The 13340-nt window shown below is 43.4% G+C and overlaps 1 protein-coding gene across 1 annotated transcript; it reads right to left on the bottom strand.

The window, feature by feature from the left end:
• Positions 1-1858: 1858 nt before the first annotated feature.
• RTCB (RNA 2',3'-cyclic phosphate and 5'-OH ligase) lies at positions 1859-12973 on the bottom strand. The gene is made up of 12 exons (XM_027449922.3): positions 12748-12973; positions 12566-12644; positions 12396-12463; positions 10376-10475; positions 9348-9504; positions 8580-8736; positions 7309-7468; positions 6141-6316; positions 5335-5523; positions 4980-5090; positions 3965-4084; positions 1859-2879 (listed from the first exon to the last, which is right to left on the bottom strand). Exons 1-12 carry the CDS (start codon positions 12838-12840, stop codon positions 2772-2774), a joined length of 1518 nt encoding a protein of 505 aa, XP_027305723.1. The 5' UTR covers positions 12841-12973; the 3' UTR covers positions 1859-2771.
• Positions 12974-13340: the final 367 nt, after the last annotated feature.

Raw genomic sequence — 13340 nt, 5'->3', positions numbered from 1 at the left:
AGGAACAGCACCTGCACAAGCCTTTGAGGGCGCCACGAGCAGCAGGTTCCTGGCAAGAAAGGAAGTGCTCACCCATGCTCGCTGCACAGCACCAGTCACTGCAGCGAGCCCTGCCAGTGGAGAAAGGAAGGTGCCTTCTGCTTGCTAGAGGCAGAAGTAGCTCTGTTTTGGCAGGTCCAATTTGTAAGCTAAACCGTCTTGTTCTCAAGCACAGTGCAAGATAAATGCAGCAAGCTCTCCTCACTGAAAAGACAAAACCTGCATCCAAGAGCTGATTTTATTGCACTGGCTAAAAGCAGATATAATGCAGGCACCCCCTGCAAGCCCCAGGGCCAGCAGGCTTTCTGCTGCAGGTGACAGAATCGACCTGCTGGGCAGGCAATGGCCAAGTACCTGCTGTTAGACAGAGGCATGCAACAGCTCCAGGGGCGTAGGGTAGGCTCACACCTCCTACCTATGGCTTTCTACCAAAGAAAAAAAAAATCCTAACAATTATTCACCAAAGGTGAACACATGGGCACTTGGGTGTTGAAGAAGTGCTTCTGCAGTCACCTGTATTCCAGCATCTGAATTGTAATACTGCCTGCCATCCTAACTTAGCCATTTATTTTTTTTTAAATGCAGGTTGAAAAAAGAGCCAGTGGACAGTCCTATCTGGAGGAAAAGGGCAGCTTTTAATTAGAACAACATCCGAATTTAAATACAAATAACAGGACTGGGCAACGTCTTACATTTTTACTCTCACTTTTTAGGGGGTTAGGAAACCACCCGTCTCCTCTGTATAGCAAGATATATAACCAAAACTAAGAGTAGCTTTGCAACAGGAAACCAAAATTGCCATCACTTTTTGCATTCTTAAAGGCTACTGCATGAATGCTGATGATCAGAAGAGGCTTAAGGCATGTATTTGAGAAAGCACCTACATGGTGAACAGGATTTCTGCTTATTAAGAAACTGAAATTTGTTTCAGCTGCACAGGTAGGTAAAACTGCAATCGTAGGAAAGGAAAACTGTTTCAAAATGCTTTTTTTTTTTTTTTTTTTTAATATGAATGTTTTAAGAGCTCCCTTGCATTTCACATCGGAGAGTCTGCAGTATTTATATACAGAAGCTGCTGAATGGAACATGCACTTCAGCAGAAGACTGAGACCAACAATTTGTCTTTCAGTCAGCAGCTCCATGAGGCTAATTCATATTGCTACGTGAAACTATTTGTGTTTGAAATTCAGTGAGTCTGTCTCAGACCTCAGAGATGATAATCTGGAGCAATTCCACAGGAGAAATCAGAAAACAAGGCCCTGTCTTTATAGTCGGATCCAAAAGGAATCAAGGCAGTGACGAGTACTGAATGTGCTGCCTGTGAACCTGCAACAAATACAATCCTGCAACATAAGGAACCACTAAGCAGAGTGATTCAGACAGCAACATGTCATTATGCATCTCGGGATCAACAGGTGTCTGCTAAGATCCTAAACCTAAAGGGAAGTTTCCTCAGAAGGCAGTCAAGTCATCACTATCTGCTCCCTTTACAGGCGTCCCTGGCAGGGCTCCATTCTTGCTTCAATTTTCCTCCGGCTGCCCTCTTGTGTCTGCGTGCAGGCTTACAGGCAGGCTCCACCTACCCACTAAGAACCCAGCAAGCCCCAAGAAAGACAGCTGATAGCTACCACACTTGTAACCAAGCTGACCAAACAGCACTGCATCGCCCTTCCCCTGTATCCTGCAAAAAAACCTGCCATCTGCACATTTTGTTGCAAGGTCCACCGGCTGAAGCCACAAGATGTCGTGGGTACCAAGCTGGTCCTCAGAGGTGGCCAACAGACATTCCAGCCACGTAACAAACACAACACAGACACACTGCAGTGTCCATCTTCCCATTTTATTTGTAATTCCCAATATGATTTACCAGTCAGCCCCCCCTCCAGTCTCATTTAATGAACATAAAAGAAACATTGACTGAAAGCAGTCACATCCTACTGGGCCTGACCCTGCAACATGACCCACTTCGATCAGCTGCAGGACACAGCAAACATTATCCCATCCAACTTAACACATGCTTAACTTTGCAAAACGTTGGATTAGCACGTCTCTAAGTTGTTAAGTCACAACTTTTATTGGGCAAACAAAACCTTGCAAAGAAACAAACCGAATCCTACCACCAGTCAGAGAAGACTGCAGAACACCGACTTGGGCTGAGCCACGTACACCAGGGGCTGTGGTACATGGGAGAGGGTGGATTGCGCCTCAAGCCTGGCTAATCCCTCTCAACCCAAGAGGGAGACCACTCCCAACTCCCTATTTTTTACCCATCTGCAAACAGAGCAACCTCTCCCTGCCCAGCAGGGCTATACCCTGCCGATCAGAGTACTTCTGTACACACGAGGAGCTCCAGGCACTCGGGTGTGGAGACAGGTCCATCTTTGCTGATGGAGGTGGTCTTGCAGCACAGCAATTAGTGAGAACTCAGGCAAGTCGGAAGTCCTACCTATGGAATAATCAGCCAAACGGGTGAGGGACTGCATAGCAAAAGCCAAGACCGATTTCTTTACCCTTTTGTCCCAAGAAAAGAACATCATATAACAAGGAGGTGGAAGGGGGGCATTAATTTTGTGTAGAAGTCATTAAAAATAGGGGTATCCTCCACTGCTGTGTTTCCAGAACAGGGATGTGATATCTGAGCATGTTACAGTCTTCAAGAAGTATGGGAAGATTCTAGTCAGCTTTGCAAAAGGCCTGGAGATGTCACTGGGTTTCTGCTGCCTTGTCAATTTCTAGCCTTTTATAACAGCAATAGGTCTCAATTTTATGGCTTTCTTGCTGATGCCAGCGTCATGGCAGGTGTTAACCACATCTGTCACGTTCTTGTAAGACTCTGGTGCCTGGAGGGGGAAAAGAAAAAAAAAAAGACAAAATTATAAACAACCCAAAGTCCAGCAGGAAGCTGGAGGTAGGCTTTTGATATCCCTTCTTTTCTTTGCAAAAATTGAATCATGGAAATTGAGGATGTAAAAATAGGTGAACATATTGCAAATCCAGCCATTTTACACATCTGAAGTCTACGAGATACTTGGCTTTACAAATAAGCTTTCACCCCATTTCAGATAAAATGCTATCTGTTTTGGTTCAGTTTTCCCAATATCCTCAGATAATCCAAACCCACAGCATGTGAGAACGTCAGGCCTCAGCACCTGGCAGGAAGTCACTCCAACTTCCTCCTTACAAATAAATAGCCTTTAGGATTTATCTTCACTGCCTCTTGGTGGAGGAATCAGGGCTGAACTCTGGAGCTCCCCCCTGAGCACCAGGAAGCCACCCCTGAATGAAGATTTTTAACAGGATCAATATGTTTGTGCAACTCCAGCACCCAGAACAGGATAGCTACAAATGATTAATGCACTTCCATGAGTGAGGCTGTCAACACAAGAGACATCCTATCACGTTAATGTAGGAGAACTCGAAGTCATAATAATCCAAGTTTTCTGCCGTTTAAAGTTTGTTCTTCTTGAGCAAATACAGGAATTTCTCTTAAAACGTGGACTTCTCATACACTGCTATGAATATACATGTACATGACAACTACAGAGTGCAGTAAATGTAAAGCTGGGAGAATATCATTCATAAGGAAGAGAAGCCACAACACATTACTACTTTAGTGATGCTCTCGCAAAGATTTTTCAGGGTAGATGCTAATTAACCCTATTGCCAGGCATGAGAACAGGAGAAAAAAACACATAGCCTTCAAAACCTGTCAAACAGGCATCTCCCCCTTCAGCAGGATTTTGGGGACAGAGAAGACTTCGCATTATTTTCTAGAAAATTGGACAGCTCTGTCAGGAATTGCAGAAGCTGTATATATAGGGAACTTGTGATTGCTCAGCAGTGCCAAGAACCGAGTCAGGTAGGGTTATACAGCCACAGAGCAAGACTCCTTTTTCCCTCTCAGATAATGAAATGTTAAACTCACTTCTTCCATGACCAGTTTGGGAGAAGCAACACGGATGGCAATGCCCATGTCAGCCAGCTTGTCCAATACATCCTGGAAGTCCAAGTTACGTCGAGATTTGGCTCGAGACAGTGCACGACCCTAGAAAATAGTTTATTTAGTTCTGTTTTTTATAGCAGTTTGGAAAAACAGAACTCTTTCTTACTAAATCAAAAAGAAAACAACAGATGCGCACAGGAAAACTAAGCTACATTCCCAACTGCTTGGAAGAAAACGAAAGAATGTTTGTCAGAATATCCACAAATATAAGTGGTTGTAAACACTGACAAGGAAGGAAGTTGACTTCTACAACAGAACCCCTGGAATATTTTGGGATAAAGCTTGACATCTGGTGCTGTACCCAGCACATAGTCCCAGGTCAGTTTACATTATGAGCAAATACAGAATAGCTGAGGGCACAGAGCACAGTAAGCCACAAAATGGAAAATGAATTTAGACATTAGGTGACTGGCTTCTGCATAACCACATATGTGGTATGATGGCAAGGAAAGTTTTGTATGTAAACATGCTAGTCTGCAAGTTTCTTTCTACCCAAACCACTTGCCAGTGTTCACAATTCAGAGTTTTACTGGAAGCTATTTCTCTTCCTCAGTCATCTTATCTCACACAGTAAATAAAAAGGGAGAAAATCCCTTTTTCCAACTACTGAGGAGTTTTATAAGGACAGCCTCAGGATTGTTAATGCTTGTTAGCTCAGAGATACCAGGACTTTGTAAGAGCAGCTCATTCTCCACATCTTCACATTAACCTCTGCTTTGTATAAAGGAGCATCCCCCACATTTTCTCCAGGAGTAGTCAAAACTATTCCATAAGGGACAAAGAACTTTGAGCGTGCAATCCTCCTGGCCTGGGACTACTGTGGCAAGGCTACCTGTATTACCAACAGATGCACCACACACTGGATTACCCTTTAACAACCTTGTTTGCTGGATGACAGCCCCATTCAAACCCCTTCTTGAAATGCTTTTTGACTTACAGCTCCATGGCAAGTAGTTCCGAAGGTCTCAGTCATGCCTTGCTCCGTGCCAGTAAGAACGTAGCTACAGGTGCCCATAGTCCCACCGATCAAAACAGGCTGTCCGGTCAGCTGTGGATGCAAACAAGTCTTAACTCACCAAACAAAAGCCTATATTATCAATAAATGTCTGAGAAGAACCACATCAACAAAAAAAGAGGCCAGGCTCACATTCTCTCAGAACACTCCAGCTTGCCTCTGGTGTCATTAGCTCAAATAAAGAATTCATCGCATTCAGATCTCTGTTAAGGACTCTAAAGTTGTCTGATTCATCCAAAATTCTCATCTCATTTCTTTCTCCCCCAGCTAAACTTACTTGATAATCAACAGCAATAAGAGGATGGTGAGGAGGGAAGGCTCTGGTTGACCCTTTTCTGTGCACCAGCAGAGTCCGCTCCTTCCCATCCACCACGTGTTGCTCCACTTTGGCAATGTTGTGAGACACATCATAGATAACGTGCATATCGAGGTCATCTGGGGTGGTGTTGAAGACTTTGGCAAAGGCCTAAGAAGAGAGTAAACCCTGATGTGAAATACAAGATGATAACTGCTGTATATATGTGGAAGTTTTACAATATTTTTAGTAATTAGAAGCAATAGATTTTCTCGAAAATGTTTCTTACCACTAATTTAGCGACCTAACAACACTTACATAAATTAATAGTCAGGACAATAATCTGTTTAAAACCTCTCAACATCACTTGGATTGCACTTGCAGAAGCTACTTAGGCAATATTTTTAGCGTGCCTCATACTGGAAGAATAGAATACAAGAAAAGCCATTTTGCAGTGTTGACAGAATTTGTTTAGTTGATACCAGGTTGAATTCCAGCATTCAAACTGCTGCTGAGCAGATAAGCCATCTAGGCAGTCCATTTCTGTCACACTCAGCACTGTTGTACTCAATTCCATCATGGCTGAATTTGACTGAGGCTTCTGACCCACCAACGCCAAGTGCTTAGGTCACTAAATTAGTGGCCATAAAATATCCATAAAATGCAGCTTAGGAAGCACAAAAACAAAAGTTACATTAAATATCACAGCTTCCATACATTCCATACACCTAGGATAAAGCAGGACACACATATCACAATATTTACATCAGCAACAACTCTGCTCCTACCTGCCTCGTTAGAAAAGTCATAGAAGAGCGGTTGACCCACGCATAATTTCCAGCAGCTGCCATTCCCTTCAAGTAATCCTGTCCTTCTACAGAGGCAATCCTGGCGCATGCTAGTTGCCGATCATTCACTATGATTTTGTCCCGTTTCATAGCTTTTTCCATAGCCACCAATGCATCTGGGAAATAAACAGATTTCTACGTGATTTCCTAGTTTTATTTCAATCTATGGGATTAACATGGGTGTCTATAATTTATATTCTAAAACTGAACGTATTTGCCCAGTGGTCAAACCTACAGCTTCCTCTCAAATGCAAAAGTAATTTTGTGGAATAACATTGCTGTTTGCAAACAGCATTCCCCAAGACTATTTTTAGAAAGAAAAGTTAAGGTCCTGAGGTGTACCAGAAAGAATTCTCCACTTAGGCAAATGCAGGTCAGTCTATTGATATGTTCTAATATTCTAAGCAATTCACTTGGGTTCAAAACAATAAACACAGACGTAATACTTTTTTTGTGACCTAAGAATTTAGTCTTTTCTTCTTCTTCAAAAATGCCTGCCTCTGTTATACCAAAGATTACAATCTCACAACCATAAGCAAATATGTTTAAAGAAAGTCCCTGAACTAGACACAGGATTCAATAAAATCTCCATCCATTTTTGATCATACAGTAATTTAGTTTGGAAGATTTACAAGGGAGTTACCTAGTCCTATCTCTTGCTCAGAGCAGGTCCAGCTGGATGAAGTTGTTTGGGGACTTAGCCAAATTCTGACTATGTCCAAGGATGCTAGTTCTACAGCATCTCTAGGCATTTCCAGCATTTGAACATTTTAATGTTTAAAAAAAAAATATTAAAGGAAATTCTAGCATCCATCTGGAATTCTATATGCTCTTGTATGAGTCTGACATCTTTTATCCTGTCCCATAACAGCAAGATCAATACTCTGCAAGACCAAAGACAACTACCACTTTGGTTTGAACCTTATCATTGCTGAAAGGCTTGCAAAATCAAGCAGACAAAATGCAAGACAACCCCTAGCAAGGCAACTCGGAATAGACTTGACAAGTGGTAAGAAATGGTATTTTTGGTGCTGGAATTTTCTGTCCGTGACAAGATCATGCTGAAGAGTTTGCTTCACTCAAGGCACGCACGCCAGCCAGATCATACCTGTGGCAACTTGGTGGCCCAAACCCCTGCTGCCGCTGTGGATCATGACGCACACTTGCCCTTTGTGGTCGATGCCCATCTTCCGGGCAGCATATTCGTTGTAAATGTCGTCCACCACCTGGATCTCGGCGTAATGATTTCCTGCTCCCAGGGTCCCCAGCTGCCAATCACAACACAAGGATCAGACGGTGCCAGTAAAGCAGCCTCCGGGAGCACAGAATATGGAAAATAGGGCAAATTGCTACAGAAAAGCTTTAGTTTTAGTAAAACTCTCCCAAGGAATGGGGAGGAAGGGGGTGATGATAAATGACAAGCTAAAAGAAAGTAGAATAAAGTAGCATCATCAGAGTTCTCTTTGTTCGTAGTTATAACAATTTTTACCATTTGAACAAGACTGCAAATAAATGAAAGGACCAGGATCTAGAGATTGTGTTGCCACTTTTTTGCAGCAGACTTATGCCTAGTTGAAAGACAGAAAATGTACAGAGCACTGGGAATCTATCCTTCAGTCTGTATAAGAAAGGCAGTCTTATACTTGCTAATAATCACACAGGGAAATTACAATATCCTGTTAACTAGGTTCTTAAACCTTTCCAGCAGATTAAAACAAGATTTTTCACTTCCAAGACCCAATTTTTCCAATTCCATAACAGGTGACTCCTCAGTTGCTAGGTGAGTAAGAAAACTGAGGATGTAAGATTATTTTGTGGTTAAAATGCTGTAGTCTAGTGCAGCACCACAATTCATAAAACTGAAGAAGTCATACAGAAGAGAACTTCAGCAATGGTAGAATTACTATTGCTATCTCAGAAGCGTTCCACCCAGAGCAATGACATACTATGCACAGAAATGACATCCAACCCTTGAACTTTAATTCAAAGTTCTGAGCTGGTCACATTTATTAAGACATCCTTCCTTGCCCTGCTGTTAACTTGCTGAGCAAACAAACACAGAAGTTTGAGAACTGCTTGCCTTTCTCTTAACAAAGCTATATCTCGACAGGGAAATGCCAGCAAAGATGAATTCCAGTACTGGGAGTTAACTGCTGAAAACCTGATGGCCCAAGGGACCTTGGGTATGCTCAACACTTAGTTTCTCCGTATTCCAGCTCTGTCAAGAATTATTCAGAAACAGCACCATCATCTCATCTTTCCCCTGCCAAGAATTGCTAGGTAATACTTCAAGAAAAGATACAAAACTAGAGACCTACACAGTATTTATTTCACATTTGAGCTCTGGGAGCACTCAAAACCCTCCTGAAATGGCATTACCTGAGGCAGACCCCTTTTCTTTGCTCTTGAGGAGACCTTGTTGGGATCGGCCTGCAGCATTCTTCCATACTCCTCACAGTGCTCCTTGTCCTCTGCCCAGGCATAGCCTTCCCGGAGAGACCAGTCCACACCCATCTCTAGTGCCTCTTCCAAATCCCTGCAGGTACCAAACACCTACATGAGTGCTGTTCTTGGAAACATTCAAAACTCAACCAGATACAGCCCTGAGCAACCTGATATAACTTTGCTGTTAGACCAACCTTCAGTCAGCTCTGCTTCATGCAGGGAGTTGGGTGAGATGACCTCAAGACGTCCCATTTACCCTAACTTATTCTATAATTTTATGACTAGTCCCCAGCTCCCCTAATAGGAAGTCCAACTTCTTAATACTTCATGAAAATCAAGCTCTATAAATATATTAACATTAGATAGATCATTACGTTTTCCTCTTTGTTGTGTGAGGAATATCCTGCTTTCTCCCTCACCCCTTTCCAAAAATACCTTTACACGTAAGAAAGTTTTCTGTTGGGGGAAATAAGAACCTCGTAACAACCTTTAGTTATGTCAAGGCTTTAAATGGAGGAAGAAACAGGTGACTGTATGCTGATTATTATTCCTTTCCTCCTGGAGAAGCACATGTATAGAAAGAACATGAACGGGTTTGTAATTTTTCCCTCTTTTTTAAAGCCTCCCACTGATGGATCTTTTATCAGAATAAAGATGAGAGAGGTCCCCTCCACTGATGTACACACAAAGTTGTTCTCTCACTTGGCATTCATGGGGATGACACCCTTGGAGCCGACACCAACAGGAATATGGTCAAACATAGCTTGGGCGAGCTGCTCCTTCACAGGCTGCACGTCACTTTCATCCAAATTCGTACGCAGTAAGCGGACACCACAGTTGATGTCAAATCCGACACCACCTAGAAGAGTAGGAAAAGCCACAGAGTTAATCAAGGGAGTGCTGGTGGTGAGGATTTGCTGAGTATTCATCTTAAATCTTAAATCCTTGCTGACAGGGAGCATGCACCAAATGCTGTGATCTTACACCTTTCTGACGCAATACTGCAAATAAAGCAGAACAACAAATACCATTTTAACAGATTTACAAGAAGCCTCTGATTTCAAGACAGTCTTGCAGAAAAAAAAAGAGCACTAAAAACTGACACAGATAGCTTTTCTGTCTGAAGCGTATGCTCTGTACATACCCTACTTGATCCAACAAGTGGACACAAATATTAAGTATACTGTCCACAGAAATTATAGAGGATATTTCTGTTCTCCTGCCTCAGGACAGAAGAAAAGTGATGGATGAAAATCTTAGCCTAGTTCTCTGAGATAATATGTTCTTAAAAGCAAGTCCCTGAAAGCAAGGTGTTTATTAAAATGTCAGAAATAGTGTAAGGTTACATTTTTAATAAATTGTGCAAGTATTCTCAAAAAGGGTTTACAAATGTTGCTCAAAAAAAAGATTCAATTCCTTATCAACCTGGAGAAACACAAGTTCCAAGTCTTGTGCTGTCTTTTCAAGACTGAGGGATACAACAAGCCCAAGCCAAAAAAACACAAGGGCAATCCTGTCTACCATTTAGATGTTTCCGGTGTAACCACCTGCTCCATAAAGATTCTGAGTGCAGGAATTTAAGTGCCTTTTAACTCTCTGTAATTCAGATATATTTCACTTTGGTCCTGCATATATAGTAGTGTAAAGACACGTAAGTGCCATTTTACCTTTTTTTCAGCCACCACAGACATTTCTCAGTACAGGTTAAGTCTGTCTAGAAGAATCCTTACCTGGTGAAACCACTGCTTCAGGATCATTCATGTCAAAGGCAGCCATGTTGCCAATGGCAAACCCATAGCCCGAATGGACATCTGGCAGGCCGATCGATCTCTGAAAGAAAGTGAAGGAAATTTCCAAGTTCCACAAAACTCCGTACAGCACTAAGAGCCAGCTCGGTTATGCTTTGCCTTATGGTCGTGGTTGTCACACGTACAGACCAATACACTAAACAGAGAATGGATGTTCAGATGAAAATGAGGTAAACACCTGAATTTGGCTAAGTATCTAAACATATATAGGTACAGGAGAGACTGTCAAAGAAAGCAGAGCGCAGCTGATCTCACTCTGAAGTGAGCACCCTGTGGCTAGGCAGCTGAGAAACCCCCTTGGCTCTGTGAACCAGATTTCAAGAACACTTAACACCTAAATGTAGGAGCTGTGATCTCAAACTGAATTCCAATATAGCCTTTTTCTGGCCCCAAGAGTCCTTGTATTCACATCCCATGTAGGCAACAGCTTATGAGTAGCATGAAGCAGGGATGTAAGAGTGAAGATGAGTTTGTCTTTACCAAGGTCCATCTAGATACATCCACTATACTTAAATACTGTAAATGTAACAAGGAAGGCATTCAACGCTACTGAATAATATCATATAACAGTCTGTTTTCCCTTCTTACATATGTGATTAGATATTGGCCAAATGCTGCATGCTGTAAGTGGGAAAAGGTCATTCTTTTGATACAACAGAATAAGATAGGAGTGATCTGGTTTTAATTTATATATATTTTTTTAATTGAACCTTTTTATATTACTAACAATTAAAAAAAGTGAGAACATGCTTCTGCACAATGCTGCAATTTCAAAGAATGGCAAGTTTAAATTAGGGCAGCACAAACAGGACTCCAAAATCCCACTTTTTTTTTTTATTTAAATAAAATAAAAAAGAGTTCCAAACACCCAGAAAACTGTCAGAAATTGGAGCTTTTCAACAGCGTTACACTGTTATCAGGCATGTTTTTCAGGGGATTACGTGCTTCTTCTGCACCCCCTTACCATCGAGGAAAAATGTTGTTTAAAAAAATAAGTGAAGATCTAAATAGAAAGATGATCCTAACACCTCTCCTACAAACTGCCAGCTGTAACTCCCATTTTAGCAGAATGACAGGCAACCTTTTACTGCAGCCACAAATTGAAAACTTATGCTGAGTCACCATAAGAAGCAATTAAAAAAAAAACAACAACACAATTCTGGTACTGGTTAATTATCAATCTAAGTGATACTGAACATGAAAAAGATAATTTCCACATGTAAGTTTAAGCTTACTGAAGAGTGGTACAGCCTATTATGCTCTTCCTACATCCTTCTGCTTTGTTTCTAAAATGTGTGGGGCCAGGTAAAAGAGTGCTGAATGCAGGGGAAGGCTCACTGACAACGCTAGGGCAGCAATAACGCAGACAACACTGTCACCTTCTGCTGTCTCTTTGTTTCCTCAGGCATTGCAGGTCAGCAGAGGTGACTCAGAAACAACAAACTGACCATAACAGCAGTGGAGAAAATAGTAAGAGTAGTAAAAATAAAAAGCAAAGGTAGAAAGTAGTTCAGCAGTAGGTTGAACATCCCCAGCTCTCTCAGCATTTTTCCTAGGAGAGGTGCTCCAGCCCTCTCTTCATCTTTGTGGCCCTCCTCTGGACATGTTCTAAGATCCCCACATCTTCCTTGTGCTGGGGGCCCCAGACATGGGTGCAGTGCTCCAAGTGGGGCCTCATGAGGGCAGAGCAGAGGGGGACAATCCCCTCCCTCTCCCTTTTGGCCACTGTTGGTGCAGCCCAGGATGCAGCTGGCCTTCAGGGCTGCAAGCTCACAAGAGGTGAAGGAGGCGGGTACCTTCCTTTCTGACAGGTTAATTTCACAGCCTGTCCTTATGAGCACTCCTGACTGCCAGAGGCAGGTTCCTCGCACACCAACCACCCTAAAACCAGCCTTGGTCCACAGCAGCGTGGCAAAGCGCCCTTTCCCAAGCAGCCACTTACATGAACGATGCCCGGCAGCGCTGCCACATTCCCGATCTGCTTCATAGCGGGCAAAAACCCTCCCGCACCTATAAAAAAGAAAAAAAGAGCGTAAAAATAAAGATAAAATACCAGAAGGAGGCACTCTGTAAGCGGCCTGCTGGCACCACAGGGCTCCCCCACGCACTCACCCCCCCCGCGGCAGGCGTTGCGCAGCTCCTCGAACATCAGTTTCTCCAGAGGGTCGTTCACGTAGAAAACACCCTCCACCTGCGGGGGGGCGAGAGAAAAGAGAGAGAAAGAGAGAAAAAGAGAGAGCCGTCAGCACGGCCGGGCCTCCCTTCCCCTGCTCCCCAGCCCTCCCCGCACCCACATGCATGTTGGGCACGAAGCCCTTCTTGATCCGCCAGCAGTTCTTGTCCAGCTTGTCCAGGAACTGCAGCTCGTCATTGTAGCTGCGGCTCATGGCGGCGCCCTCACGGTCCCGTTCCCGATCCTATTTCCCGGTCCTATTCCTGATCCCAACCCCGCTCGCCGCCGCCTCAGCCTCGTTGCTCTTCGCGGACGGCGGCCGCCCAGGGACAAACCCGCCTCAGCCCGGCTCCCCCTGGCGGTGTGGGGCCGGGCTCTGTGGGGGATGGAGGGAGGGAACAGGGAGCAGGCCCCGCAGCAAAATGCAGGAGGGATAAAGGAGCTGAGGCTGGAAGATGGAGAATTAGGCTTTTCAGGAAAAAAACGTGTACCGAAATGTTCAAGGAATCTATCTGAGCAGTGTTGTGTGGGGGATTTCAGAGCCGCCAGGGGAGAGGGGCTAGCAAAAAGCCCTAAAGACATCAAAACAGTTAGTACCTGGTCTCTTGAACCCATATAATAGAATTGTTAACACATTATTAGTTCAGTTCCCCCTCTAGGCAGGACAGTTCCCCTCTGCTGTAGCTCTAGAGAGCCCTCTCCACCTATTTAGTA

The sequence above is a fragment of the Anas platyrhynchos genome, chromosome 1 (assembly GCF_047663525.1).
Source record: "Anas platyrhynchos isolate ZD024472 breed Pekin duck chromosome 1, IASCAAS_PekinDuck_T2T, whole genome shotgun sequence".
Classification (NCBI taxonomy): domain Eukaryota; kingdom Metazoa; phylum Chordata; class Aves; order Anseriformes; family Anatidae; genus Anas; species Anas platyrhynchos.
The sequence above is the reverse complement of the archived record's forward strand: the minus strand, read 5'-3'. Positions and strand labels throughout refer to the sequence as shown.